This window comes from Penicillium roqueforti, assembly GCF_015533775.1.
Source record: "Penicillium roqueforti strain LCP96 04111 chromosome Unknown scaffold_02, whole genome shotgun sequence".
NCBI classification, from domain to species: Eukaryota; Fungi; Ascomycota; class Eurotiomycetes; order Eurotiales; family Aspergillaceae; genus Penicillium; species Penicillium roqueforti.
The window spans coordinates 1,830,288-1,857,972 of NW_024067566.1; the positions used below are offsets into that span (position 1 = coordinate 1,830,288).

Below are 27,685 nucleotides of genomic sequence, written 5' to 3' on the forward strand. Positions count from 1 at the left end.
CGATCCTTGGCTCAACCGATGGCCACAAGGACAATGGACTGGAAGCATGTGTGGGCTGAATAGAGACGGGTTTGAGGAATATACGTCAGGAACTCCGGGAAGGAATGGACTTGCTGCTAACCTGCCAACTTGTTTCTGGAAGACCGGAAATCTGCATGCGGAACATAGTGCGACGTGGACGAGGGAGCGCGTTGCGGTCAGGCGGTCCCGGGAAGGCTTCCTTGCGACGAGGCCCGCGCGCAAACTGAACGGTGAGTCGCTCGCCTTTGAAGTCACTGCCGTCTGTAGTATGGATAAGCGAGGGGTCATTGGGTGGAAAGTCATGGGGGGGCATACGGAAGGCTATAAGAAAATAATGTTAGCGACTTTGCGCGATGAAGGGAATCTGATAAGCCATTCTTACCGGGCACAATATCTCTGGCATCCAGCTGGTCGTCGTATTCGATGAAGCCGAAACCGTTCATCAATTTGATCTCCGTAATCTTACCGGAGCCATGGCTGCTGAAATGTTCCTCGATGTCGCTTTTGGTCACTGTGATAATAAAAGCAGAAAGAGGTTAGCGCATCATTTCTCCAAAGTGACTCCAAAAGCACCGGTTAGGTGGCCACCCGAGGCGCTGTTCCATGTGGGTAGCATTCCACATGAGCATACGAGAGGTCAGAGCACATGGGACTCAGAGGATCAGCGAAGCGACTAGATTATGCACGGTGGTGCGTGTGTTCTCCAAAACTCAGGGAAGAGGGACAGTCAGGTACCAGCATACCATTGCGGGGAAGATTCCCAAGATAAAGGCGGGTTGAGGATACCTCAGTCATGGCTAGTCTGAAGCGATTGATGAGCGAGGATAGAAGGGAACCTGGCTAAGGCGAATCCTAGAGAATATGGATGAGATCGAAAAGGCGGGAGAGCAGAGAGAAGTTGTCAGTTGCGGTCTCGCTGCAGGAAAGCGTGTAACGTGTAACCCGACAAACGAGAGACGGGTAGAGGGTAGATGTACTGCTGCAAAGTCAAACGGCTGAACAGCAGAACAGCAAAACAAATACAAAAGATACCGAAGCGAAGAGCGAGAGGGGAAGAAAAAGAAGAAAGTACCGTCTGGCGGTGGACAGAGGGTGGCCGCCTCACTTTTTCTGATCCACGTGGTTCCACCATAGTAAAAATAGAGGAAGAGAGAATATGAAACAGTTATTACTATATAGAGCGATTAATTAGATTACATGTAATAGCTACAATACAAACTATATACCTCCATAGTTTAAAGGAAGTAAGGCTTATCCCTCGTGGACTCTCTCCACTGTCATTCCACGGTTCTGCCAACCCCATGGGGTCTTTTTTTGGTTAACCTGTTTTTCCTATTTGAAACATCTATATGTACATTTGGTTCTCGAAATCCAACCATTCTATATTAAAGCCCCTGGTTACTATCATGGGATCACGTCATGACGTACTTGGGCCCCTCTCCACCTTGAGGAGTCACCCAGTTAATGTCTTGTGTGGGCACCTTGATATCACAAGTCTTGCAGTGAATGCAGCTGGTAGATAGTTAGTATACCTCTCTATCCCCACGATAATTCAAATCGAGAAACTTACTTTTGTGAGTTGATCTGGAATCGGACCCCGTACTTTTTGCTAGGGTCCTCCACGTATTCGTAGACGCCTGCAGGACAGAACCGGTTTTCAATACCCTTGTAAACCGGCCATGAGAGGTCCGTATGTTTATCCATGTCCTTCACCTGCAGGTGAACCGGTTCGTCTTCCTCATGATTGGTTCCAGTCCGGCTGACACTGGTCAGGATATCGAAACTGATCACTCCGTCTGGCTTGGGGTAAACGATCTTCTCGTATTCAGAAGCAGGCCTGGTAGCTGCTGCATCAGTGCCGTGGTGGCTGAGCGTCCAGGGCACCCGGCCCTTGAACAGGTAGGCCTCCAGACCGGAGTAGAGAAGTCCTCCGAAGAAGCCGAAAGGGGTGTTGAATGAGGGCCGGATGTTCCGGACCTCGGAAAGTTCCTTCCAAATGGATGAATCCCGTAGAGATTTCTCGTAGTCAAACAAGAAGACGGTGCCTTGGCTCTCACCCTTAAGCGCCGAGTAGGCAGCCTCGGCGGCTAACATGCCGGATTTCATTGCGGTGTGGGTACCCTTGATTTTCGGGACGTTCAAAAAGCCGGCCGTGTCACCAATCAAGGCACCTCCGGGGAATGCGCACTTCGGGATCGACTGGAATCCACCCTCGTTCAGTGCTCGGGCCGCGTAAGAAATGCACTTGCCGCCCTCGAGAACCTCCTTGAACATGGGGTGGTGTTTCAACTTCTGGAATTCTCCATACGGCGAAAGCCATGGGTTCGGGTAGTCCAATCCTGTCACCAGACCGATACTCACCATGTTATCGCCAAAGTGGTACATCCAGGCTCCACCATAGGTATCCTTGGGAAGAGGGTATCCCATCGAGTGGGTAATCTCGCCTGATCGGAACTTCTCGGGCTGAATCTCCCAGATCTCCTTGATTCCAAGACCATATGTCTGGGGCTGGCAGTCTCGTCGAAGATCGAATTTCTTCATCACCTGCTTGGTCAAGCTGCCGTGGCAACCCTCAGCAAGAAGCGTGATGCGGGCATGGAACTCCATTCCTCTCTCAAATGTCTCCTTGGGCTTGCCCTCCCGAGTGAGTCCTAGGTCGTTGGTCGCAATGCCCTTGACGGAGCCATCTGTGTGATAGACCACCTCGCTGGCTGCGAACCCAGCGTACACCTCCACACCAACCTCTTCCGCACGCTCTCCCAGCCACTTGGTCAGCTCGCTCAGACTGATAATATAGTTTCCCTCGTTGTGCATCTGGGGCGGGGTGGGCAGCGGGTACGAGCCAGTCTTCGTCAGGAAGCGCATCTTGTCGCCTTTCGCGGGAGTCGCACCCTGGAAGCGCGAAGGGTTGTCCTCGGCCAGCCAGTCGGGAAGCAGCTCATTAAGAGCGGTCGGTTGCAGAACGTTTCCGGAGACAATATGGGCGCCAATTTCACCGGCCTTCTCTAGTAGAACAACGCGGAACTCATCGTTGCCTGCCTCGTTGGCAAGTTGCTTCAAGCGAATCGCGGCGGCGAGACCGGCGGGACCTGCAAACCAAAGCTTGGTTAGGATATATACTTGGAGAACCAATGTGGCAAAAAATCACATACCACCGCCAACAATGCACACATCCACGTCATCGGACTCCCTGTCTAATGTGCGAGGATCGAAGTCGCCATTCTCGTCGGTGAAGCGCTTTGACAGCGATTGCGAAAAGGCTCGTGTCTGGGTTGGCGCGGTGAATAGTGGTGTTCGCCGAGCTAAACGTCGCCCAGAAAGTGTGAAGGGACTGGCTGTGTGCGCTGGCGTAGCAATGGAGACGGAGGAGGTAGCTCGTGCGAAGCGGGAGGATCGAAGTTCACGCCTCAATAGAGGCAAGACGGCACCTTTTGATGCCATGGCGGTGTAAATGGTTCAAAGATCGGAGGCTGAGACCTGGATTACTTTGCGACCAGTAATTGAGCTGATGCGGGGACTCAGGATATTTACGTCGTAGATCCCGAGTGTCTCCAGTACCCGAGTTCTGAGTGGAAGTGACAAAAACGCCGAAAAACCGCCTGGCTACCCTCGGCTCACTTCTTTCAGCCAATAAGCAGCTGGGCGATTATCCAACTTCCAGGCCTGAGGCAGCCATGGATGGATGCCACCGCCCGAAGTGGGAATCGCCACTAGCCGACGCCGACGAACTGGTAGGAGCTGGGCGGTTTCTTTAGTATATTTAGAATAATATGCACTGGCTCAACTCTTATCACATTTATGCGCCGCGGCTTGACTGAACTTGGAGCCCCTGGCGGTATCCTAGTATATTTACGGAGAAGTATAAGTAGTCTGCAATGCCCAATTCTCGTCACGTTTAGGCGCCCATGTTCAATACGATATAGATACTCTGAGTTGATCACATGCATCACATGCTTAGCTTCCTTCACTTGTGATAGTGAAACGGAACAATATTGGCATTAGCTCTAGACTTATTGAAATTGCATACATATCTATATGCCAGAAACAAGCTTAAATACCCGAGTCATACTGTCAAAGCAGAATGCAGTTTCCCGTATTCCGTATTATTACTACATTTCGCGGAATGTGACGATTATGCCGCTTCGGGTATGGTATTCAGCATACTATACCATACCATACCAGCATACCGGAATCCGCTAGAAAATGTAAAAAAACATGTGACCTGAGAGTTGAGAATAACAAAGTCTCAAGAACTGAGTTGGTATCTGTATGTTGTATGTTGTATGTTGTAGATGAAAATAGATTGCAGGGAGATTCCAAGAAGTTAAAAAAAAGACCGATCATCGTTAGATTGCTCGCAGATTGCTCGCCATGAGATTCATCCAGCCTTGGCAGACAGTGGATCAACGCCGCGGGCGTCAAAACGGCCACCTGTCCTGATCGAAATCTCTAGGGAGAGTCATTGATATGAAACCAAAAAAAGTACTCCGTATAGTCGGATCAAATATAATTTCCGAGCGATATAACCTCCTATCACAGTCAGTTTCCAACAAGATCCGGTATAATGAGGCGATTATAGTGAATCCCCAGTGTAGTGAGGTCAGAGAGTAGGGGAGGAAACAAGGCAAAAAAATCAGAATTTTTGTTCAGTTGCCATCCGTTAAAGCGGCAAGAGGATAGCGCGTCGTACATGGAGTGACCGAGGTTAGTCGATGACGATGATTGGACTGGCATGGGACGGATGGACTATCAGCTGCAGGAGGAGCGCGGACTGGCAAACTCAGACCTGTAACCCATGGCGCCGCGGAGGATAAAGCAAGGGTGTTTGAGCCAGTCAGGGGCCGATACAGAGAGATTGGCGGAGTGCGCTGGGCGAATGAAAGTGACCAACGATGTTGTGCTTCTGTGATTGGCTCACAGGGTGGTTTCCCAGAGCCGCTAGCGGGCTCTGAAGCCAAGGTTGAAGGGACCAAAGTGCCGCTGCTTTAACCGCCACCGGTGGCCCAGCCTCCCCTGACTAGGCTGTGACTCAGCACTATATAAAGACCCAACCTCCCCCCAATTTACCGTGGGAATTTTGTCTCGGTCTTGGCGGATCTTATTTCGGAAATCCTTCTTCCCTCCGCTCCTCTCAAAAAGCCTCTTGATTATCAAATTGATCTTGATATCTGCTGGCTTTCTCTTACTAATCAGATCTATCTCACCCAGATCTTTGATTTTCGAGACCCTTGATTTTATCAAAGGGAAAAAAGGTTTCTTGGTCCACAGACCTAAACGTCCATAGAAGTCGAGCCTCAGGCATCACTTCACCACTATCTCTTTTTCAGATCGTGCAGATAGACAATCCCATTTTCCAAAAAACAGGGCAAAACATTTTCGAAAGAAACAAAAAAAAAGTGCCGTCCTTCCGTCCATAATATCGCCGTCGCGCCTATCTTGAAAAAAACACTTTAGTGTGATTTTTTTCTCGATTCGTTCACCATCGACTGCGTTGGGTTTCGTTGCATATACTATCCCGTGGCTGTGATTCACGAGAGGTTACGTGCGAACACCTCGTAGGGGGATACATTGAGTTGTCCATCTCCCAGGTAAGAAGCTCCTTCTGTTTGTGTTTGACGTTGTGCCTTCCTTTTTCTTCCTTCCGCGTTCTTTCCCTCGACACACCTTCCCTATTGATACGTTCTCGGGAATCTTTCCTTGTTGATATTTTCTCTTCTCCTCACGTGTTCTTCTTCTCTCCGCTCCTCTGTCACGCGTCGTTTTTTATCTCGCGACTTTTCGCGACTCGAGCTGACAGATCTTCTTGATCAGTTCCATCTTTATTCTTGTCACAACTCGAGTATTCCATCATGGATTCTCTCACCACCCACCCCTCCAATGCGCAGCAGGCTCGTGCCTTCACTGCCACCTCGTCGCTGTCTTTCCCTGGTGGTGCTGGGGATTTGACCCCGCCTAACTCCGACAAGGAGGCCTTGGCAATGGCACAGGGCGGAAATGGTATGAATGGCCAGCAGGCCGGAGCAAATGCCATCCATGGCACCGGGGTGACTCCCGCTTCCCCTGCGACCCCCGCCGCGACCCCTGGCGCCACTACTGGAAGCAGTGGCATTGTCCCTACCTTGCAGTGAGTATACTCTGGACGTTTTTCTGGGTGACCAGAATGGCTGAACTAGTTATTCCAAAAGGAACATCGTTGCTACTGTCAACCTTGACTGCCGTCTCGATCTGAAGACTATCGCGCTGCACGCGCGTAACGCCGAGTACAACCCAAAGGTATTTATTATTCCTAACATTGCTCTGAGAGCGCACGCATCAGGGTACAATGTGGCTGAACTTGGTTCTCTCCTTAGCGTTTTGCTGCCGTGATCATGCGTATCCGTGAACCCAAGACTACCGCTCTCATCTTCGCCTCCGGCAAGATGGTCGTCACTGGTGCCAAGTCCGAGGATGATTCCAAGCTGGCCTCGCGCAAGTATGCGCGTATTATCCAGAAGCTTGGTTTCAACGCCAAGTTTACCGATTTCAAGATCCAGAATATCGTCGGCTCCTGCGACATCAAGTTCCCCATCCGTTTGGAGGGACTGGCCTCTCGTCACCACAACTTCAGCTCCTACGAGCCTGAGCTGTTCCCTGGTTTGATCTATCGCATGATGAAGCCCAAGATCGTTCTCCTGATTTTCGTCAGCGGCAAGATTGTCCTGACTGGTGCTAAAGTCCGCGAGGAGATCTACCAGGCTTTCGAGCTGATCTACCCTGTACTTTCTGGTATGTCTTGCTGGATTCGCTGCCAAACCTTTACTGACTTCCTTCTTAGATTTCCGCAAGGTTTAGAAAGTTCCAGGGAAGATCACTCTATGCGTTTCAAACCTGTATTAACATTGCTTTTTCCCTTTATGAGGACAGTCGTCTGAGGTCTGTCCGTATCTCGCTTTTCCTTCGGTTATTACGACTCTTTTCATGCAAGCATAGTTGGGCGTTTTTAGCGATTCGGATGATCCCCGGTTTTCTCACACTTTCGCGTTCTTCCACACAATTAGATTGCTGCACACCGCAGTGAGGCGGTTGTGCGCCGGTCGATGACTGCCTCGATTTAATCATTTATCGTTCTACAATCTGTGGAGGATTTTATTCCCACGGGCCAAAAAAATTAATGGTGACCTAAGGCAGTCTGTTAGACTCAGCTCCGTCCTTGTTTTCCCCTCCGGGGTTGATGGACCGGCTTTTTGCCGTGATACTACCTTTGAGTAGTCAATGCAAATGTCTTAAAAAAAGAATTCCTCTCGTACTCGAGTAGATGTAGTTTGTAGTTCAAGCCTTGATCTGGTTTATAGTCTAAATGCCTTTCTTTATACATCCAATGTCTATGCTATATACATCACATGGAAGGATACATCCGGTCTAGAGCACACTGCTCCGCGAAGCCTTCCTTGTCTTCGCCAACTCGTCTTTCAGAATCGGTCTCCTATCCCCAGATCGACTACCATCGCCATCAAAGTCCTCATCATTCGACACAGCAACCTCGGGCCAAGTCCACATCTTGCTTAACTCGGAATCAAGCGTGCCCTCCAGCGCATCCACAACCTTGTCTCCAATAACAGGGAAGAACTTAAACGCGTGGCCGCTACCACCGGTAGCAAGGAAAAGACCTTCATGGTCAGGGTGATAAGAAACAATGAAGTCACCCGTGGGCCTGTTCAACAAAATTAGCACCCAGTCCACAGACAACTAAAAGACCAAACTCACGTATCAGTATACCAACAAACCCTCGTATTAACAAACTCCCTCTCCGCAAAACGCGGCAACAGCTGCCTCAAGGCAACGCGGAACGCATCCTGTCCTTCAAGCGGCACAGGTACCCCATTCTCAGGCAGACTAACCACCATCGAGCCCTCTCCAGCACCGGGAACCGGCACCTCAACGGGATTGCGATACCCAAACGCATGGCGCGCAATCTTGAGCAGATTATCTCGGGGCGGGATAATAAAGATGCCCGTCGCGAAGTTCAAAATCGTCGGCAAATTCTCCAGCTCGCGCTGCTCCTCATCCGAGATGCGCATATAAGCAATCGCCTGTCCGGTCGCAACAGCCCGGCCGCGCAAGTCCACCAGCTTCGACGTCCACGCGCCAGTCGCCAGCACCACCAGATCCGCCTCGAGGGTCGAACCATCCGCCAAGACAACACCGGTGGCCTTAGGCTTGGCACCGGTCGTGTCATAGAGCACACGCTCGACATCACCAGTGCGGAAGATCACCTTCCCCTCAGCGTCGAGGACGCCCTTGGCATAGCGCACGCTGGCCGCGGCGTCAGACCACCCAGACCCCCAGTTCACGTAGCCGCCGGCGACATCGAGCGTCGAGCCGTAGGCCGGGACGACGCTGAGCACGTCCGCTTGCGTCGGCAGGAAGGTGACGTTGTCGCCGAGCTGGCGCACGTTGGCGTAGCTCTTGCGGGCGTACTCCTTCGCGCTGGCGCTGTTCTCTGGGTACACGAGGAGCAGGCCGTTCTGCGTGTAGCGGCCGTCGCGGCCCCAGTCTGTGCTACGCCAGCGCTCGATGGCGGCTGCGGCGAGCTTGGAGTAGGCCGTGTTGGCGTAGTCCGCCCGCACGATCCGTGATGTGTCCACAGAGGATCCGTGCGGGTTTGGGATTGTCGGTGAGGACTCTACGACTGTTACTTGGGATTCTGGGTGTCGCTTTGACAGGGAGAGGGCGGTGGATACTGGGAAATGTTAGCTGTGTGGGAATTGATATCAAATGCGTAGTGTAGTGTGATAGTGTAGAGTGCTATAGGTTCTATTATTGTTCACACTTACATCCAAACACGCCCCCTCCGACAATCAGAATCTTCGACGGCAATGCCATTTGCAAAAATATGTGTGTTTGTGGGTTAAACACCAGAATTGGAGATCAGGAGATGGATTTCTCCAATTGATAGATAACACGCCGATAACGGCATTGCTCGTCGGCTCAGCTCCCGACTTTTCTTTCCTGGTCGATATCGTTACTCCGATCTATACGGAATGAGATGTGCGACTGAGCTCGGGATTTGATTTTGATCCGTTCGGTTTTCATTTCTTCTGCCTCTAACTTTCCTTTGGTCTCGCGGGCTGACAACCCTGTCGCGTAAGCACTCAATCTTCGCGTCAAACCATATATGCACAACAGGCTACACAACCCTCGGCAGTCCATTCTGCTAGTTCAAAACATCGTAATGAACGTAAATCAATTGCGCCGAGTGCCATTAATTGCAAAGTGGCCCGTCACACCCCGCCGCAGCGCATCAAGCAAAGCACCTCGACCCAAGCCGAGGCATGTAACCAGAACCATTCAATCTCAACCCCAAACTGACACCCTGCAGTCCCCAAAAATCCAAACCAGTGGCGATAAAACGGCGTCAACCAACCCCGCCTCGCCAACATCACCCCGAGCGCCCATCCTCACAGCCCGAAACCCCCGATGCCGCAACAGCAAAACCAAGCCATGGCATCCCACCCAGAGCCCTAACCTTCCTGGGCATCTCCGCACTCACCATCAGCACATACTGCGGCTACCTGTACGCGTCGTACACGCGTGAAGTAAGCAAAGCGCAAACTCTCGACGTACCGCGCGATGTCTCAGACCGCTACAACACAACAGCGGCGACCTTCGACGCAGACGTCGAGCTCTCCGAAAAGGCAATGGGACTCGGCAAGAAGCGGCGAGATCTAGTGCGCCAGGCGCGCGGGAACGTGCTCGAGGTCAGCTGCGGCACGGGGCGCAATCTGCCGTATTATGAGCTCGGCGAGCGGCGCGGGTTGGATGCCGATGGGCACGCGGCCGTGCTGGGTTGTCGCTCGGTTACGTTTGTTGATCTTAGTCCGCAGATGGTGGCTATTACGAAGGAGAAGTTTGAGAAATTGCATCCTGCGTTCCCGGCGGTGTTTCGCGCTTGTGATGCGGGGAAGGTTGAGCCGGCTGATATCGGGCGTGCTGGGAAGATGCAAGCGCCGGTTTACTTTGATACCGTTGTGCAGACTATGGGGCTTTGCTCGATGCCGGATCCCGTTGCTACGCTGCGGCATCTCGGCTCGGTTACCGAGCCTGTGAGGGGGCGGATCTTGTTGCTGGAGCATGGGCGTTCGTATTATGATTGGGTTAATCGGATTTTGGATAATCTTGCGCCGTCTCATGCGGATCGTCATGGCTGTTGGTGGAACCGGGATATTGGAGAGATTGTTCGTGAGAGTGGGTTGGAGATTGTGGAGGAGAAGCGTTGGCATCTGGGGACTACGTGGCGTTATGTGTTGAGACCGAAGCAGAGTGAGAAGTCTCAGTCTTGATATGGTGTGGCTTGGCTGGAGCTATGTAACATAATTTGGAAATGTGTATGAATATTTGGCGTGATAGGAATGGATTCAGAATAGACTATAGAATTCAAGTGATGAGCAAGAACTTATCTCGGAAATTGGCCTCATCCATATTCATCCCTCTGTCCTTAATAACGATATCTGAAGCCGGGCGTCTTCCAATCCGTGACATCCTCATAGTCATTCGATACCAATTGCACCCGGTTCACCATATCCGCCACATTATTCGAATCGTCAGCGTCCAACCCCTTCCCACCAACAGCACCCGAGTTTCCAGCACTACCCTCAAAGCCCTCCAGACGCACACGGCGAGCATTAGACCACTGCAAGTAGAAGCGCAGCACCAACGCCAATACGACCGCCAGGGCATAGCAAATCATGATCGTGCGGAAGGCCGTGTTATAAGTCGGGGCCTCCTCACTAAGGAAGAACTGAGGTCCAGAGATATTTCCAGCGCAGTAAGCCAGGAAGAGCATTGCAGTGACTGTCATTTTCTTAGTGACACCACGATAATTAGCCTGGACCAGCGACATGGCAAGCGGCATTGCGGCCGGACCAGTCGACAAGAGGAAATATCCAAAGAATTGCACGCCCAGGACGATATGCGCGCGGGAGTAGATAATGGCACTGCCGACGACGCAAGGGATCACAACGGCCACGATAAGCAGGCAGTTCAGTTGGCGGAAACGACCGGCCAGCCAGCCCGTTCCGGTGATTGTGGCCACGGTGATGAGCGAGTAAGGGATGGTGAGCAGCGTGGATTGCAAGTTTGTGAAGCCGAACGAGACAATCACTAGATTGGCAAAGTTCTGCGTTCCTCCGTTGGGGATCTGGGTGCAAAGCTCCAGTCCGAATATAAGCCACGTCTTTGGATCCATCAGGCATTCGACGACTTGGTCCCATCTCCATGCGGTCTTCTCTGTTGCACCTGTGCCTGCAATGACGACTCGGTTGCTTGCAAACTGGCGTTCCTCTTCCGAGAGGAATTTAGCCTTGGAGATTGAGTCTGGTAGTAGAGCCCAGACAGCGAATCCCCAGAGGAATGTCGCGCAGCCGAGGACGATGAACATCCACCTCCATGGCCCGACGTTATCCTTGACGTGACCTAGTCCGTAGGCGAGGAGACTGGAAATAATACCACCGACACTCTGTAAAGATGAGCTTTTATTCAATATATTGACAGGAACAACATACGTTTCCGGCGAACCATAGGCCTGTCCTAGTAGGGATCTCGTCACGCGTGTACCACGTCGACGTGATAAACATAAACGCCGGCGTGATGGTTGCTTCAGCGACTCCAAGCAAGAAGCGAACTGTAATGAGACCGCCAAAGTTGGTGCAGGCTGCAGTGAGGGCCACCACAGCACCCCAGAATAGCGTGTTGGCCGTCAAGTATTTGGCGGCGGGCAGACGGGTAATCAGCAAGGTTGTTGGATATACCCAGCCCAGGTAGCCAAAGTAGAAGATTGATGATACCCAGCTGTACTGTTGGCCAACCAAGCCCTAAAAATGATATTAGTTGTGGTTCTTGTTTGTTCTGGACATGTTCTTACAGTATCGTCCCTCATCCCGAAGACAGATGCGCTGGACAAGATGGTTTTATCCATGAAATTAAACATATAAGTCGTGAAAAGCAGTGGTACCAGTCGTCTGTCAATCTTCCTCAGGACTCTTTTCGCCATAGCGTGGTCGGGGGTAATTGTTTCCATGGCCATTTTTAGTGAAAAGAAAGGGAATACTGGATCTCAAGACATTTGAACACTTGAACTCTTCTTATTGAAAAGTTCATATTCCCCTGTTATCTTTCCCCGCACCGGTAATTTGTCCAACCTATACTTGTTATCGCCGTGATCGGGCGCCAATTGGACGAGGATGAAGCCAAGTCCTTTAGGGCTAGAGCTAGTAGCTAGTATGGACGATCTTTTCGGAGCTCTTCTTCTACTCCGAACCCAACTCTGAATTTGACATCTTGCCAACTACTTACTCCGAACTTGTATTGATTTCGCCGATAGTGAGAACCACTTCAGCAGTAATCATGAACGGCCTCACAATCACCCCGTTCATAGCCAATCTTCCCAAGGTCGAACTCCATGTTCACATTGAAGGCACTTTAACACCCTCACTCCGGTGGGAGCTATCCCACCGCAACAATATTCCCCTCCCGTACGCCACCTTCTCAGACCTGCAAGCCTCCTACGCAGTAACCCTCAACCACCGACCTGAGCTCAATGGCCGCCAACCTGGTATCCCAACCTTTCTAGAAGCCTATTTCGCCGGGTGCGAAGTTTTACGCGCAGAAACCGACTTCTATGATTTAGCCATGGCCTATTTGCGCCGATGCGCAGCCATGAATGTGCGCTACACCGAACCCTTTTTCGACATCCAGGCGCACACACGTCGCGGCATCCCCGCAGCAGCTGTCCTGGACGGCTATCTACGCGCGCAACACGACGGTGCCACTCAGCTGGGCGTGCATTCGCGCTGGATCATGTGCTTCTTACGCGACGAGCCTGTGCAGCAGGGTCTAGATGCATATCGCGAGGCGCGGCCGTGGGCTGCTGGGACTGTTGAGGGAGGAAAGGGCCTGTTTCATGCTGTTGGGTTAGCGAGTAATGCGTACGAGAGGCCGCCGATGCTTTTCGAGGAGGGGTTTGCGTTGGCGCGCGCGGATGGCTTGCACGTTACTATGCATTGTGATTTTGGGCAGAAGGATACGCGGGAGCATGTAGCGCAGGCTATTTTTGAGGTCTGTGGAGGAAAAGGGGCGGAGAGGATTGATCATGGGTTGGATGCGGAGGATTGTGAGGTGTTGTGGCAGGGGTTGGTGGATAGGCGGATTGGGCTGACTTTGTGTCCGCATGCTTATCATCGAAGGACGGCGACGGAGGTTTTGTTTCCGAAGATTCGGAGGTTGGTGGAGAGGGGGGTGAAGATTTGTATTAATAGTGATGATCCGACTTTGATGCATGATGTCTGGATTGATGGGAATCTGCAGAAGGTCTATACTTATTGTGGGTTTAGTCGGGGAGAGATGGTGCAGCTGGCGAGGAATGCGGTGGATATGTGTTGGGCTGAGGAGGACATCAAAAGAGCTATCTATCAGGAATTAGATGGTATTTATATTTGTGAATAACTTGCCTAGGAGGGTTGACTTCCCCCCAAACGAGATCCTGACACGGAATGTTCCAGATGACTTTTTCGAAGGCAAACTGAGTACCTTGTTTGTTTGATATTGTGAGAACAGCACGTCATGTGGCAGTCTTACCCCTCTTATATTTAACTTGGTCCTTCATCCTCTTCGACTTTCATCCTTCTTGATACCTGATAGTTACATCCCATCAACACTCATGGCTCGGCCTCTGAGGATGATTTCACCGGCCATCCACTGATGATATATTCTGTCATCTCTATACAATCATGATGTGAACTCGCTCAGCTACTGCTGATTTCCACGGGAGACTCTGAGGTCCGGGTTTTCCACACTCACCTTCAACTCGGGCTCTCTCTCTCTCTATATATACGGTGGGTCTTATCATCACCCTAACCTCTTCCCTTGATAACTGCTAATCTACGAAGGCAAGGATATGGAACTATCTTTCAACCTACACAATACCAAAACAGGGGTCGTCAAATGAGAGCCAGCCGGACTCCAACAACAAGCAGAAAACGTCAAAATGAACAGAAGGCCAGCTATATCAATAGCTATATAGAGGTTCGCAGACCAGGCCCCAAGCACCAAGACCTGTCTCAACAGAGGACCTTGAGCATATACTATGGCTTGGAAGGAATCGTATCCAGCGCCTTGTCTCAATATACAGGTGCGAAGACTCGGGAAATGCTCCCTATCTCTTTCCTCGAATCGGATCGTGGACATTCGGTATCCCGCAGGGCAGTGGCTAGCCTAGCCGCATTTTTTACACCCTCATCTCTTCTTTGACCACGAGTTTGGACCTGGTTTCTATACTACCCCCTCACTCAAATATATCTTGGAATACGATGGCCTAGATGGTGTGATTTTGATTTTCAATATCTTTCGCTCGCAAAACATGATGCAGGGGTTCGAACCGAATCTTCGACTATACATTCAAGCTGGAAGCAACCCAAAGACATCTTGTACATGCTTTCAAAGAGAGCATGAGAAAGACATCAAAGTCGCGTGGCTACTTCCAGAGTTGCCTGATTCTACAATATAGTAACGGCAGCGGCCCAAGAGAAGCTGGTACAGAACTACGAATCTTCCATGGCAACCCCTTCCGAGGAGCGCAGAATCTGTTAATAATGCTGGACCGGAATTGACCGGTCTTGTGGTTCGATCAAGTGATATATGATCGAGCGATTCCTTGAAGCGAACATCGGAGTTGACTAAAAGAACCGAAGAGCACTCTTCCTGATCTTCTGCCACGGACTCTCAAACCACCACCTTCTCCTAGATAATGGTAATGATTGAAGGGTCTGGGTATCCTTACTTTGAAAGGCATCCTTGAGTGCTTGTCGACATTACGCTCGCGTCAACTGTGTTTATTTCGGCCGAGTTATGGGTGAGCCTGCTCCTAGTGAGCCAACGTGAACGAAGTATGCAAGACTGAGCTGAGCCATCGTCAACCGAGGAAATATGAGTGTGCCTGCTGTTACTGAGCCGGCTCTGAATGAATCGGACCTGACTTGGCAGACCAAGACCATGCTGTTCAGAGCCTGCGGACCGGTATTCGTTCACTCGATATGTTTCTTGCGACGCGGGCGGCAGGGAGTCAGGCTCATCCTAGCATCATGGCTTTTCCTTGGAACCACACACATGTTAGTATCAAGACTGACTTACATCACTCCACCCTCAGAATTTGTCTGGGAAATGCTATGTACGTTCTATGTGTTATCCTATCCTTCTAGAAAGTGGCGCCAACTCTTTCCCTTCAAAATAGTTACCCGAAATCATCAGGGTATCGCCGAAAATCCGTCATCTCACCTCTGAGAACAGCTTATTCTATCTTCTTTCGACCGTAAGACACATTGGTTTTCGCGACGAATCAAGTGTCAGCTCTGTGTTGACACCTGGAAACACAATGGTTTCTAACAAAGATGGGGAACCGTATCATACAGAGCAGCCATGAGATGTGTGGTTCAGGGTCCTGCTTGACTTTCCAACTCTCCAAGTAGGACCCAATCACACTATTGGTAGTGAAATACGGAGTACTCCGTATACCAGGTGGATTTTATAGGAAGGCTAGAGCCATGGGCCAACTTCAAGCCGATGTGTTGTCGTCTTGTACTCGCCAAACCCATATTGGAGCCACACAACCATTGATTATGACCATGACTGGCCAGGGTGCAGACAATTCGGTCTTGCGGTCTTGGAAGTGGCTATGCAGAAAATAGAGGAATTGGGGTGGTTGGTGTTGAAGATTGCTTTTGAGGCGATTCTAAATAGACATATCCTACCTTATAAGTTATCCATGATTACAAGCTCAATAACAACACAGCATATCTCCAACACAAGACCCGGTATGGAACCTGGTATGTGCTCATAATCATAAAGCGGCACCCGATCGGGAGATCCCCGACGGCCTAGAATCGAATAGAGCGACAGACAACATATGTTGCGTGGACTAGTACGGAGTAGCCACCCGGCAGTTTGTCGGCGTGGATTGGCTGATGCGGCATATCGAACCTGTCCCGCATTCAAAACGGGTTTTCGCCACCAATCCCCATCATTGATTCTCATGCAAGGCGCAGATCTTTTGCAGGGGCTGTTGGATGCATTCTTTGTTTGCAGTTCGGTCGTGGTGTGGCGGGAAAGTTGGAACCGAGGATAGTGAGTTTAGGTAAGGTTTGGATAGATGCATCGATTCTCGAGGGGTGGTTTCATTGGTTGTTTAGATTGAGATAGCATATCTGATACACGCAATCTATCTACAATAATATGATATACTTTTGAATGCATAGCTAGTAGATAATGTAAACATAAGGAGTACGCTAGTTAAAGGGGAAGTGGACATTGTAGGTACCTGCGGTTGTGGAGGTGCGGAGAATTCCCGTGCGTCTGCATGGACATTGTAGGTAGTATGTCCTGCCTGTAAAGAACATTGGCAGAATTCGACATTTAATGCGATCAGATAAACTAGTTCACTAAGGCAATTGTTCCCTTTCGGGGTGACAATGGCCAGTTCCCATGGTTGACGATCCCGATCCCCTAGGCCCAAGTGGTCGATGTCATGAAAACGGAGATCAGAGCAATGCCCCACTATGTATGTGCTTTCTACAATATATGTACGGAGTACATGCACAGATCGCAGGGGTACCTTCAAGAATGATATCTTGATACGCAGTACGTATTACCGAGACCTACAGCACCTGGGCAGCAATGCTTGTCAGTAATATATACATCCCTTGCTGGATAAGAGATTGGGCGATGATGTACAATATACGACGTACTTTTTGGGTACTTTTAGGTACTTTTGCAATAATATCCCAACTGATCATCATCATAGAGATGTGGATGAGGGCTCCGAAGGATGTCATATGCACGTAGGAGTATACAAGTGTTATATTCTTTCCCCGATGGTACCACTTTTCAGAGGCAACTGCGGCAAGATTGGCTTTGGATATTTATAATTTCCCCCAAACGATAGATCTCAATATATGGTAGCTGACAGTGAGATATACAAAAACAAGGTCTCGGATTTTACATCATCGGTGGCAAACGTTCCTTTTCTCCCCGAGACGCTAATGTGAGCATCCCTTACTAGCGTCATGTACAATACGATACACCGACTCTGATTGATCGTTGTCCCGTCGATTGGGTCCCTGGGGCCCACCGAGAAGTGGAGCCCGGTGGACTTTAAGTGGCCACTCCATATCTTTTTTTTTTCTTTTCCGTTTCTTTTCCTTTTCTATTTGTAACGGCCGCGCTAGAGAGCGCTTTTGGGTCTCGGTGTTTCCGACCGGAGGGTTCGGCTTAAAGCCTTGTCTTTTTTTCCTGGTCAAAACCGACGGACTGGACGTGTTGATGGTGGTTTTGGAATTTGATGTCGTGTGTGTCCATGCTCAATTGGTATACTTGCATAATTAGTTTGTTGTACAACTCCATAAGTTAATAATAACTATATTTTGATCTATCAACAGCGGTGTGTTTCTGGCTCCCCCAGCAACCAACAGGTGACAGATCAAATAATCTCCCTTACCAGTCTCCTCCGTACATATCCCATGCAGTAGGAAGGCTCCGAGTTCAACAAGACCATTATCCACCGTGCAACTACCAATCACTGGATCGGTAGGTCTTATTATTCCTCAAAGCATCGGCTTGTGATTAGCGGGCTCCGATGTAATGCGGGATGGGCTAACCACTAGAGTTGTTGGGTGAACGGAGACGCCAAGGGCCATGGAGCACCAAAATTGGACTTAGTCGGGTCGTAGAACACATGGATGCCCCACCCAGCTGTTTCGGTATGCACTAAGACCGAAGATAGAAGGGAAAGAACTATGGATTCGCATACTAAGGCCCGAAGAGGAATGGGGTGATCCGCACTGCCTGGGGATTGTTCCCTTTTTGCCTGTGCGTGTCGCATGTCGTATGTTGCATTATTCTGGCGTGGATATAGCGGTGAGGCGTGTAGAGTGGTGTTGAAGCTAGGTGGGATATATAGTGCTAAGTACAATATACTCGCGAGTCTACGCTGTAGATAGGCATATGCGCATGTACAAGTACAGACATTCTTAAAGAATCGAAAAGGAAAAAGAAAAACAAGCCCCAGACCAGCCAATCATCGCTAGACTATTTCGGGAGGCTATAATACCGTACGGTAATTTACGCCGCCAATTTTTCTCAATTTTCGCCAATTTCCACTTTTCCCAATTCCTCAGGCCCCCGGTAATTTGCCATACAAACACGCTGTGCCTGTCGCATCTTGATGATCCCCCCCATTTATCCTTCTCATCCCCCTTTCTACTAACATCCCCCATATCTTAGAATCGTTTTTATTATTATCCTTCTTATTACTCTGTTTATTATTATATTCTCTTCGATTATATCCTGTGTTTTATCGTGATTCTTGATTCTTCTGCTCTACTCCCTCACAATGCCGTACAACACTCGTCGCAAGTCACTATCCCTCCCATCCTTGGGAATTCACCTCCCAAATTCCACTCGTCGTTCTCCCTCTATCTCAAAAGTCCACAGCGATGAGCAACCCACAAAAAAAGTCAAGAGATCGCACGGTGCTTCATTATCACCTGAACCCTCCGACAAGATGATGCGCGCTGGCCGACGTGGACTCTTTGAGTTTACACCGCCCCCTTCGCCGATGGATGGAGTGCTTGCGCCCAAGATCGATACAGAAGGAATTAACGACGACATCGTTATCGCTGTAATCAACCAATTAGAGAAGACTGGCAATCGCCCTCATCTGGTGAAAGAATTGGCCGCAGTCCTGGTCACACTAAATGTCAATGTCGCGAAGTATGTATCCACTCTAGGCTTCCTCGAAACACGATCGCTAACATCTCCTCTCCTAGTTCCGCCAATCCCGCTGCGCTGCTCTCGTCGCGCTTAGCTGCCTATATGAAGCGTCCTTGGACCGCCCTCTCGCCATGTCCGATGGCCAAGGAGCTTATTTTAATTCATCCGCGCAAAGTGTACTACTATCTTACTACGTTTCCCCACCAACCCATTCCGGAGACCGACGATCTGGTATCTGCCGTGGGTAGTAAGCACCTCACACCCAGTGTGTCCAGTCTCGAGGATGAGGAAGACGCGATGGTGCGGGAACGTAGCCCCAGTCCCGAAGTGGACTTGTCGTCCCCCGACTTCGAGGAGCATGGTGATTTGAACCCCTCGGCTAGCCATGGCGGTTCTTCTAATCACTTCTCCACCGCTAGTAATTTGACGCGTCTTATGAACTCGCACCGTGCCGCTTCTCCGCCCCTGGAGGGTGACGAGAAGGAATTTACACAAACTGCCAGCGCCGTGCGTGAGCGTGCATCCGAGGAAAAAGCCGAGTCGAGCCGTAGCCAGTCCATCCTGTCCGAGAGCCTGAGCGCCTTGGAGGACCGCGATACGCGCATGTCTGAATCGCCTATGAATGGTGGTTCCATGTCTCCGTCTCTGCCTGGCGACGGTATGTCCGAAGAAGAGTATAGTGACTACTTCTCGCACATGCCCATCGACCAAATGGCCCAGGATCTGGACGAGGCTGCCGCGACTGCCCTGTTTGGCACCTCCCCCTCTCCTTCCCTCACCTCTATCGCATCGTCTGTCTCGTCTGGCACGAGCGCATTGACAGATATGGGTGTGGATGGCGAGGAGCTTGCCGGCGCTCTGGTTGCCCCCCAGATCAGCCTCCCCGAAGATCCCGATGCGGCCCCTGTTTCGTCCCTCAAGCGCTCGCTTGATATGTTGAACAGCGGCCTCCCAGACGTCGACCTGAAGATGTCGGATCTAACGGAATCGCACGAGAGGCTCACCCTTACCCCTCGCGCTATCTCTATGAACTCGGAGCCTGTCTTCGAGTCCTGGAGAGAATTGCAAAACCCGGAGATGGTGGAAGTCGACGAGCTCGACGAGATGTTTGGCGAATTCTAAACTATCCTCGACCTGAGTCCATTTATCCCGTTTATGGTTCCGCTCTTCTCCTTCTCTCCACTCCTAGCCGGGCTGTGTCCCGTCATGTTCTCTTTACCTCTTTTACGTCGCTTGTACATGCTCATTGTTTTCTCGGCGCAACTTTCGGCGCACCCTTTTACTTTTCTTATCGCTAATGCCTATTTTCCTTGTATATATACATTTGTTTTGGACTATCTACCCTGGAAGGGTAGATTGGGAGGATATTCACGACTGGAGGAATGGCTTTACCCAAAAGTGTCAAAAATACTAGCGTTTCTTCTCATAAATTCATCTTTTCTCATCTTCATCCATGGTTGTAGTTGCAAAAGAGACAACGGTTCCTGACTAAGCAGTGCCCAATCAGGAAGGCGGGCAGCCTATCATCCATGGACAGCAGCCTAGAGCCCACCCGTGGGCCGCTTTAACAGAATCCGCCACTCGACTCGGCTTTGTACTGTATTTTCTTTCTTCCGCGGGACATTCGTACCTCGAAAGACGGGTCTCAAATTTCCCTTATACATACATCTCCTTTCCCGACCTCCCATATGCAAATTCAGCCCTATCATCTGTCACAACTTTATATACATAGCGCCGCAGGAACCCAATATCGCCAACCATACTCTCGCCAACGTAAGGACTTCTGCGACAATGACGGCCGGAGAACCTTCGCATACGGACAAAGACGGCGCCGTTCCTCCACGCGAGACGTCCACCAAGCAACCAACAGCGGACATCGCGCCTGCCGGACTACGCCCTCTCTCCATCGCAAATACTATGTCAACAATAGGCGCCAAGAGAACCAATCCGGGCCAGGCTTCCTTGAGCAAGACAATTGCCGCATCACAAACTAAAGTTGCCATTCCGCGTCAACGGGTCGCCGCTGCCCCGCGCTATAATCGGCGTGTGCCGCGTGCTTGTTCGTCTTGCAGGCAGCGCAAGACGAAATGCAGTGGTGATACGCCGATTTGTCGTCAGTGTCGTGAGTTGAGGGCTACGTGTAGCTACCCGGACGGTTGGAGGGAGAAGACGAAAAAGTATGTATAAGTGTATCTGTGGCTACGCGAGCCAGTATGCTGACTAGCTGGTTACAGACAAGTTGAAGCCCTGTCGGAAAAAGCGCAAGAATATGAAAATTTGCTGAAGGAATTGAGGGGTATGGTTGAGTTTAGTGCCGCAGAGCGGATCAGAAGCTTGCTGGACAAGGTTTGTTCTTCTTTTGGGTTATCGGAGTGTTGCTAACACTCGTAACTATAGTATGGTCCGGAGGTGGATGGTTCTTCGCAATCCCAATCCCGATCTCAATCAGCAACCCCGCAAGATGACATTCCAGAAAACGATGAACCATCCTCGCCTTTGTCTATTGGGTCTCTTGAGGCGATTGATCGAGTGGAAGAGGATATCAATCGATCACCACATGCAAGAGCAACTGGTTATATGGGGAAAAACTCGGAAATCACCTGGATGCAACGGCTACAGAGAGAGGCAGACCAACGTGCTCAAGGTCTTCCGGGGAGTTTGGAGTTTGGCCAGGACCCCAAGATTGATAATGCAGTGGCTTTGCATGCGGTCAATTATCATCTTGACGACTTGGATATTTCCGTGCCTGAACCGGTACAGCTGTATGCCATGCCTCCTCGAGAGGTCGCGGATCATATGTTCGAGGCTTATTTAACCACTGTGCATCCGTTCTTTCCCATCATCAACAAACCTCTTTTCTCAGCACAGTACCGGACGTTCTTTGACAGCGCTGCTCGACCCGGTGACAAGTGGCTTGCTATATTGAACATGATATTCGCAATTGGAGCTAAACATGGCCACCTCATCGCCGCACCATGGCGTGGGACCGAGAAGGACCATTTAATATACCTAACTAGAGCCAGGATACTTAGTATGAACGGTGATGACCTGTTCAGCCATCCCGATCTCCAACAAGTCCAAGTGGAGGGCTTGATTGCATTCTACCTTCTCGCTTCTGATCAAATCAACCGGTGGGTTAAGAACTTCCTCTCATTAACTAAATTGAGTCCACCATAACACTTAATAGGGCGTGGAGAATCTCGGCCTTGGCAGTGCGGTCTGCAATCACACTTGGAATCAACATGAAAAGCAGCAGTCCAGCCACACCTGATCTTTCGAAAGAAGCCCGTTACCGAGTCTGGTGGTGTCTGTACACATTTGAGCACCTACTCGGGATAATGACCGGTCGCTCAACTTGTATCCGGGACGGAGTGTGCACCTCGCCATTCCCGATTCCATTTGAAGAAGAACAGCTGCAAATGCCCGAAGCCGTCGAAGTACTCACAGATGCGGCACTACGAGACGAACGGATCAACAACGTCATGGCAAGTTCGCGTATCAGACAAATGCCGCTCCACCCGGTAAATGGTAAAGATGCTAGTCACCACACTCGAGCAAAAAACACTGAATGGGTCAAAAACCTACCTATCAACTACGGGCTCTGTCATCTCTACTATTGCGACTTGACAGTCGTCGTGCAAGAAATCGTCAATAAAGTCTATTCAGTAGACTGCGTCATGGTGCCATGGGCCCAGATCGAGCAACGGATTAGTGAACTCAAGTCCCGAACCGACATCTGGAAATCCAGCCTTCCAACCGGGCTTGACTTTACACGCAAGGATGATAACGGGCCAGATATCCTTCGCTGCAAAATCAGCTTAGCGTTGCATTACTACAGTGCGCGAATCACACTAGGTCGTCCCTGTCTTTGCCGGCGCGACGCGCGCCGAAGGGGCGCGCACCCCTCCTTCAGTCACGAAATGGCAGTGATAACCCTACACTCTGCACGGCACATGCTGGATCTAGTTCCAGATGAGCCAGATGCCATCCAGCTATACCGCATCGCTCCCTGGTGGTGCATCCTCCACTACCTCATGCAAGCAACGACCGTCCTCCTCCTCGAGCTCTCCTTCGGCACTGTCCACATGCCCGAAGAAGAAAACAACTTCGTCGCCCTGTCCAAGAAGGCGATCCGTTGGCTCTTCGCCATGTCCGAGCAGAGCATTGCCTCCCGCCGCGCCTGGCAACTCTGCGACCTCAGCCTCCGCAAACTAGCCCAGGGCATGAAGTACGACGTCAGTGACATGCCTTCCTACCCATACACCCCAGAGCCTAAAAGCACTATCAGCCCGGAGCCGCTAGCTGGCCAGTCTGTATCTCAAGCTGATGGCGACTACTGGGGCCCACAACTAGAACATCTCCCCGTGTCTGTTCCGGAGGGACCGCCTCGCGAAGACCACGACACCTCGACCGCAGAGCTGATGACTTCGTTGACGGCCGATGCCCAGGACTCGTACTTCCCCTATGATCCTATCTCCGGGGAGTTTATGCGCTCTTTCTTTCCTAATTCTAATTCTAATGAGAATGAGAATGATAATTGGGAACTATTTTTAACATATTAACATCCCTATCCCTATCCCTATCCTACTTATTTCTTGTTTCTTCCTTACCGATATTCATCACTTCTTGCATAAGGAACTGCTTGCTCTCTATTAGGAATTAGTGCAGTGAAGCACAGAAGAGAGCGGCAGTTCTTCACGATTGAAACATTTCCGTATGTGATACCCATCTCTTTTTTTCTCCATTTCATAAGCCTTTCTCCCTTTATCTACCGCGAATATCTTTCTGCATTACAGATATTTTCACAATGGGTTGGCAAAAGTGATATCTCATGATTGATATTGATCGGGGCTGTGCCCACTCTAGAGCTGGACTTAGAACGGGGGCTTGAAAGGGTTGAGATTGCCATCAGACTAGAACTTTTGATACTAAATTCATTCACATTCATTTGTCAGCTTATTCATTAATGCAATCAGCACATCGTAGAGTAAATATCCAATCCGAAGAACCGTCCTGGCTCAATGACACAGCCTTCTCAAGTAGTCCAAGTGAGAAAAAAAAATAGTATATACATTCGAGAATAGTTTTTACTTTGAAGATAAAAATACATAGCTAGGACCCATAAGCAAAGAATCAGCCTAGATATTGGGGTTATCATAAGGCCACTTCGGCTCCGGCTCCTCCGCCGGCGGCAAAGACTCCGCCAATTCCTTCGGCCAGTGAGATCTCATGAACGGATCGGATCGGTTGTACTTGATCCGCATCCTGACGGGCCTGCGCGTGGGGGAAGAAAAGACCTTTCGGAGCTGCATGCGGCGCATGTGGCCGGGGATCTCGATGTCGACTTGGTCTTCTGGGAGACCGAATTTCAGGAAGGTCTCGAGACAGAAGTCTAGGATGGACTCGAGCTCGGTTTGGGGCATCTTGCCGGACTTTAATTGATAGGGGTATTCCTTGCGGGAGATGGAGGGTGTATATGAAGCGGCGCGGTCGTAGATGAAGGAGGAGGAGGAGGGGGAGGAGGAAGTGGTGTTATTCGGGTCGGTCTTGGTCTTGGATTTACTGGGACGGCCGTGGGGTTGTTCGTCAGTGGCTTGTTTCACGCACTCTGCATATTCTCGGACGGCACTTCGTGCGAGAATGCGGACAGTGTTGAGGTCTGCTATCGTGGCTTTGCTTCGGACATGGTTGACGTAATCTGCGTCCCAGCCTGGGGAACCGTGTGCATTGGCCCGTTCATCACTGAACAGCAGCCGGGCAACACCACCTGGAGATTGGAGCTGGCGCTTGGGAGATACCCAGTCGACACAGACTTTATCCCAGAGCTGCTTGCCGACGATAGCGCCCTGCGTTTCCACGACGGCAGCGAAGATCTCGTGGAAGGTGGCTGGGGGAATCAAAGTGGCCTTGTGGTGTCCGGTGATTTCCTTGGGTGGCTCCACTTGTTTGAGGATGTCCGGGAGAGGACCTGGGATGAGGGAGAGCACGCGGTGCATACGAGAGAGTGTTCGAAGCTGGAAGTTCCTGACTTTCTCACGAGTAGTATTAGCATGCCAGTCGCCGCGGAAAATGCGGAGCAAAATGTCCGTGGCCTGATTCAGGTCTTCTGTGTCTGCCGGAGTCAAGGACCCGGCGGATGTCCTATGTTTAACGGTGGCATCGAGCCGAATTATTGCACTTGCCAGTACGCCAATATTGACGTAACCCCAAGATTTAGCTCGGTGCTCGGTCAGGAAGTTGAGCATCAGCACCACGCGCTTCCAATCTTTTCGTGTGATACTGAAATTGATCAACGATTTGATGGTGTTCACAGAAAGAGGGATCGCGAGTGACGCGATGACGCGCTCGCCAAGCTCGACGTTAGCAGTGGCAGCTGCAAATCGAAGAATAGATGGAGCCAGGGCCTGGTTCCCATATGCGCGTTGAGGGATAGCAGGGCCATCGATGTCATTTTCCAGGAGTAGTTGCTGGCCAAAATCAAACGCGTGGGTTGTGGTCGCCACGTCAAGGAGATTGGCAAAAGTGGGGCATGACAACTGCGGAATAGACGATTGAGAGATATCATGAGGTTCAAAAGACTTGAAATCAAACAACAGAGAGGCTTCTTCGTCGCTGGCTTGGCTCACCCGTTCAAAAAACCTTTGGATGTGCTGTGCCTTGCTTGCATCGGAAATATTTTGAAGCCAAGCATACTCGTGGAAAAGGCGTCCGCTTTGCTTGTCCCGAGCGTAATAATTGAGATTGAACTCGATTAGGCCAGTCATAGCGGCCGATTCATCATAAAACTGCGCCCGCGTTTTCCCATCCAACACTTGTGCCAAGCTCAACTCGTTCCCTTCCCACGGAGGAACAACATTGTTCTGGGACCTTAGGAGATCCTCGAAGGCAACAGGATCAGAGGACGGTTTTAAACAGCCCGAGGCCAATATCCGTACAATGTGCCAATTGGTGAACCTGTTCGTTGGCCGAAGCTCCTCACGGGTGGACAAGGCAGGATCAATAAGTTTAGTCAGAGGGGCTGATAAATTTGTGAGATCCTCAGGAAGATATCCACGATCTCCCATTCCGACATAGGCCTTGTTCGCCAAGCCGCTCCGCAGTGATGCAACCACCTCAGAGCTGATAGTTCGGAATCCAAGTCCATTGAATGGTTCTTTGTCCTGGCCCTTGAGTATTGGGGGTTTCTCATTTTGGCCTGGCCGACGCCATGATTGCTCGATACTGACATTGGTTTTTTGTACTGTAGCAAGGTCATTTATAAGAGGCGCCCAACTCTCAGCCTTCCATTCGATAAGCCGGGTCATTTGATGTACGAGTAGTGTGCCCGTTCTGCAAAAACCATGCTCCACACAACACCATAGAATGAGCTCAAGCCAAATCTCAGGACCTAGCTCTCGAATTCCCGGTGTGTAAGGAACGAAAGGTGACAGCTTCCCTGCATCAGCGGCTGCAGCAGCCACTGCGACTTCATGTTCATGCCACGCCGCGTCAGACAAAACGCTCATTATGGGACCGGACAAAAAATGGAGCCCTGGTGGGCGGAACACAATCTGGCTGGCATCTGGCTTCGGATATTGATAAACTCTATCGGAGATCATGCCTGCATGGTGTAAACGGGCAAGAGTTCGGTATACGCAGGACATTGCATGCTTTGAATCATCTGACCGACTGCGTGTAGCATACAAAACCAAAGAGCCGAGGTTTGCGAGTACTTCAGCCAGAATTCTCTCCCCAAAGAATCTCGGTGCAGGTTCCACCGTTAGCGTATCAAGAGAAATGTTGTCTGACGGAAGGGGTTCGAGACGAGACCATTTCCAAGGGGATGATGATTTTGTGCCTCCCGTGAGCTTGCTGAGAGAGACCTTCGAGGTAATGGGAGACACCAAGTCGGATGTTGACTCATCTCTGCGGCGCACACGATATGGTCTATTCCAATCAAGCCCAGCCGAAGGGTGCTTAGGAGGCATATGAGCAGCTAACAACTCATAGGTGTCTATCAGGCTATTTAGAAGAGCCTGCACATTAGACCACTCATGGTGTGCAAATCCCAGATGCGCGATGAGTTGAAATTCAAAATGAATCCTTCCATCCCATAGACACCCCAGTAGAGCATGGGTCCGATCAAGCTCATGTTCGGATTCGCGGAGTGGTCGAAGCCGCCTAGGCTGGCCAGCAGGTTGGGCGACGTCTGGTGGTTTGGTAGTTTTTGGTGGAATACAATCCCTCAGCACTGGCATCCATTCCTCGATGTGTCTCTTCTGGTCATGCCGGAGGTGAGGGTGTTTGATTAAATTGTATCGACGTAGAAAAAGAACTTCATCTGGGAAATTAATCTCCCTTTGGTCATTGCGAGTTTTGCGGGTGTATTGTGTCCAAGTCGGTCGGGAGAAAGGAGACACGGATCGATATGGGATAAACGGTAGGCGTGAAGCAGTTGGCCTGCGACCGAATGGCAGGATGCGGCCGGGGCGCAAGCACCTGCTCATGGTACCGCAACGAGGCTTAAAGGCGGGTGTATAGGTTTCGCGATCTCGATGGGTACGGGATTGGCGTGATACATGTCGATTTCACAGGTACATAGCGGTATATTCACGAGATTCAATTGAACCCCATACCAACAGGGGCAAATGACGACCAGAGATGGGAGGTGAGGTAAATGTTGTTTCGAGAATTTTGGAGATCAGGAACTGCTGAGTCATCGCCGAGCTATGAACCAATCGGAGGCCACAGAATGCGGAGTTTTTGACAATATAAGACCCTACATTGGAACTATAAGGGAATTCTCTCCTAGAATATTCAGATCTGGATTAGATGATATGTAGAATCAGTATATTTTCTGCTTAGTGAGCTCTGATTCACGCGATATCCG

General features: G+C 50.5%; 10 protein-coding genes across 10 annotated transcripts; 5 read left to right on the plus strand and 5 right to left on the minus strand.

The window, feature by feature from the left end:
* Positions 1-85: 85 nt before the first annotated feature.
* On the minus strand, positions 86-816 carry LCP9604111_2169 (uncharacterized protein; the record flags this gene model as incomplete). Its single annotated transcript, XM_039069616.1, has 3 exons — positions 86-342; positions 404-532; positions 765-816. The coding sequence occupies 3 exons, from the start codon at positions 814-816 to the stop codon at positions 86-88; spliced, it is 438 nt and encodes a 145-aa protein (XP_038932296.1).
* A 617-nt stretch (positions 817-1,433) lies between these two features.
* On the minus strand, positions 1,434-3,462 carry LCP9604111_2170 (electron-transferring-flavoprotein dehydrogenase; the record flags this gene model as incomplete). The annotated part of the gene is made up of 3 exons (XM_039069618.1): positions 1,434-1,533; positions 1,592-3,110; positions 3,174-3,462. 3 exons carry the CDS (start codon positions 3,460-3,462, stop codon positions 1,434-1,436), a joined length of 1,908 nt encoding a protein of 635 aa, XP_038932297.1.
* Positions 3,463-4,488: 1,026 nt separating this feature from the next.
* LCP9604111_2171 (TBP family protein) lies at positions 4,489-6,852 on the plus strand (the record flags this gene model as incomplete). Its single annotated transcript, XM_039069619.1, has 6 exons — positions 4,489-4,615; positions 5,595-5,609; positions 5,833-6,145; positions 6,207-6,294; positions 6,372-6,786; positions 6,836-6,852. 6 exons carry the CDS (start codon positions 4,489-4,491, stop codon positions 6,850-6,852), a joined length of 975 nt encoding a protein of 324 aa, XP_038932298.1.
* Positions 6,853-7,419: 567 nt separating this feature from the next.
* On the minus strand, positions 7,420-8,883 carry LCP9604111_2172 (NAD(P)/FAD-dependent oxidoreductase; the record flags this gene model as incomplete). Its single annotated transcript, XM_039069620.1, has 3 exons — positions 7,420-7,711; positions 7,765-8,740; positions 8,835-8,883. 3 exons carry the CDS (start codon positions 8,881-8,883, stop codon positions 7,420-7,422), a joined length of 1,317 nt encoding a protein of 438 aa, XP_038932299.1.
* A 349-nt stretch (positions 8,884-9,232) lies between these two features.
* On the plus strand, positions 9,233-10,340 carry LCP9604111_2173 (class I SAM-dependent methyltransferase; the record flags this gene model as incomplete). Its single annotated transcript, XM_039069621.1, has 2 exons — positions 9,233-9,330; positions 9,380-10,340. 2 exons carry the CDS (start codon positions 9,233-9,235, stop codon positions 10,338-10,340), a joined length of 1,059 nt encoding a protein of 352 aa, XP_038932300.1.
* A 155-nt stretch (positions 10,341-10,495) lies between these two features.
* LCP9604111_2174 (uncharacterized protein) lies at positions 10,496-12,082 on the minus strand (the record flags this gene model as incomplete). Its single annotated transcript, XM_039069622.1, has 3 exons — positions 10,496-11,515; positions 11,562-11,870; positions 11,921-12,082. 3 exons carry the CDS (start codon positions 12,080-12,082, stop codon positions 10,496-10,498), a joined length of 1,491 nt encoding a protein of 496 aa, XP_038932301.1.
* A 320-nt stretch (positions 12,083-12,402) lies between these two features.
* LCP9604111_2175 (uncharacterized protein) lies at positions 12,403-14,002 on the plus strand (the record flags this gene model as incomplete). The annotated part of the gene is made up of 3 exons (XM_039069623.1): positions 12,403-12,857; positions 13,834-13,889; positions 13,944-14,002. The coding sequence occupies 3 exons, from the start codon at positions 12,403-12,405 to the stop codon at positions 14,000-14,002; spliced, it is 570 nt and encodes a 189-aa protein (XP_038932302.1).
* Positions 14,003-18,436: 4,434 nt separating this feature from the next.
* On the plus strand, positions 18,437-19,938 carry LCP9604111_2176 (uncharacterized protein; the record flags this gene model as incomplete). Its single annotated transcript, XM_039069624.1, has 2 exons — positions 18,437-18,816; positions 18,873-19,938. The coding sequence occupies 2 exons, from the start codon at positions 18,437-18,439 to the stop codon at positions 19,936-19,938; spliced, it is 1,446 nt and encodes a 481-aa protein (XP_038932303.1).
* Positions 19,939-20,607: 669 nt separating this feature from the next.
* LCP9604111_2177 (Zn(II)2Cys6 transcription factor) lies at positions 20,608-23,378 on the plus strand (the record flags this gene model as incomplete). Its single annotated transcript, XM_039069625.1, has 4 exons — positions 20,608-20,993; positions 21,051-21,162; positions 21,214-21,947; positions 22,004-23,378. 4 exons carry the CDS (start codon positions 20,608-20,610, stop codon positions 23,376-23,378), a joined length of 2,607 nt encoding a protein of 868 aa, XP_038932304.1.
* Positions 23,379-23,954: 576 nt separating this feature from the next.
* On the minus strand, positions 23,955-27,302 carry LCP9604111_2178 (uncharacterized protein; the record flags this gene model as incomplete). Its single annotated transcript, XM_039069626.1, has 1 exon — positions 23,955-27,302. One exon carries the CDS (start codon positions 27,300-27,302, stop codon positions 23,955-23,957), a length of 3,348 nt encoding a protein of 1,115 aa, XP_038932305.1.
* Between the last annotated feature and the right edge of the window lie 383 nt (positions 27,303-27,685).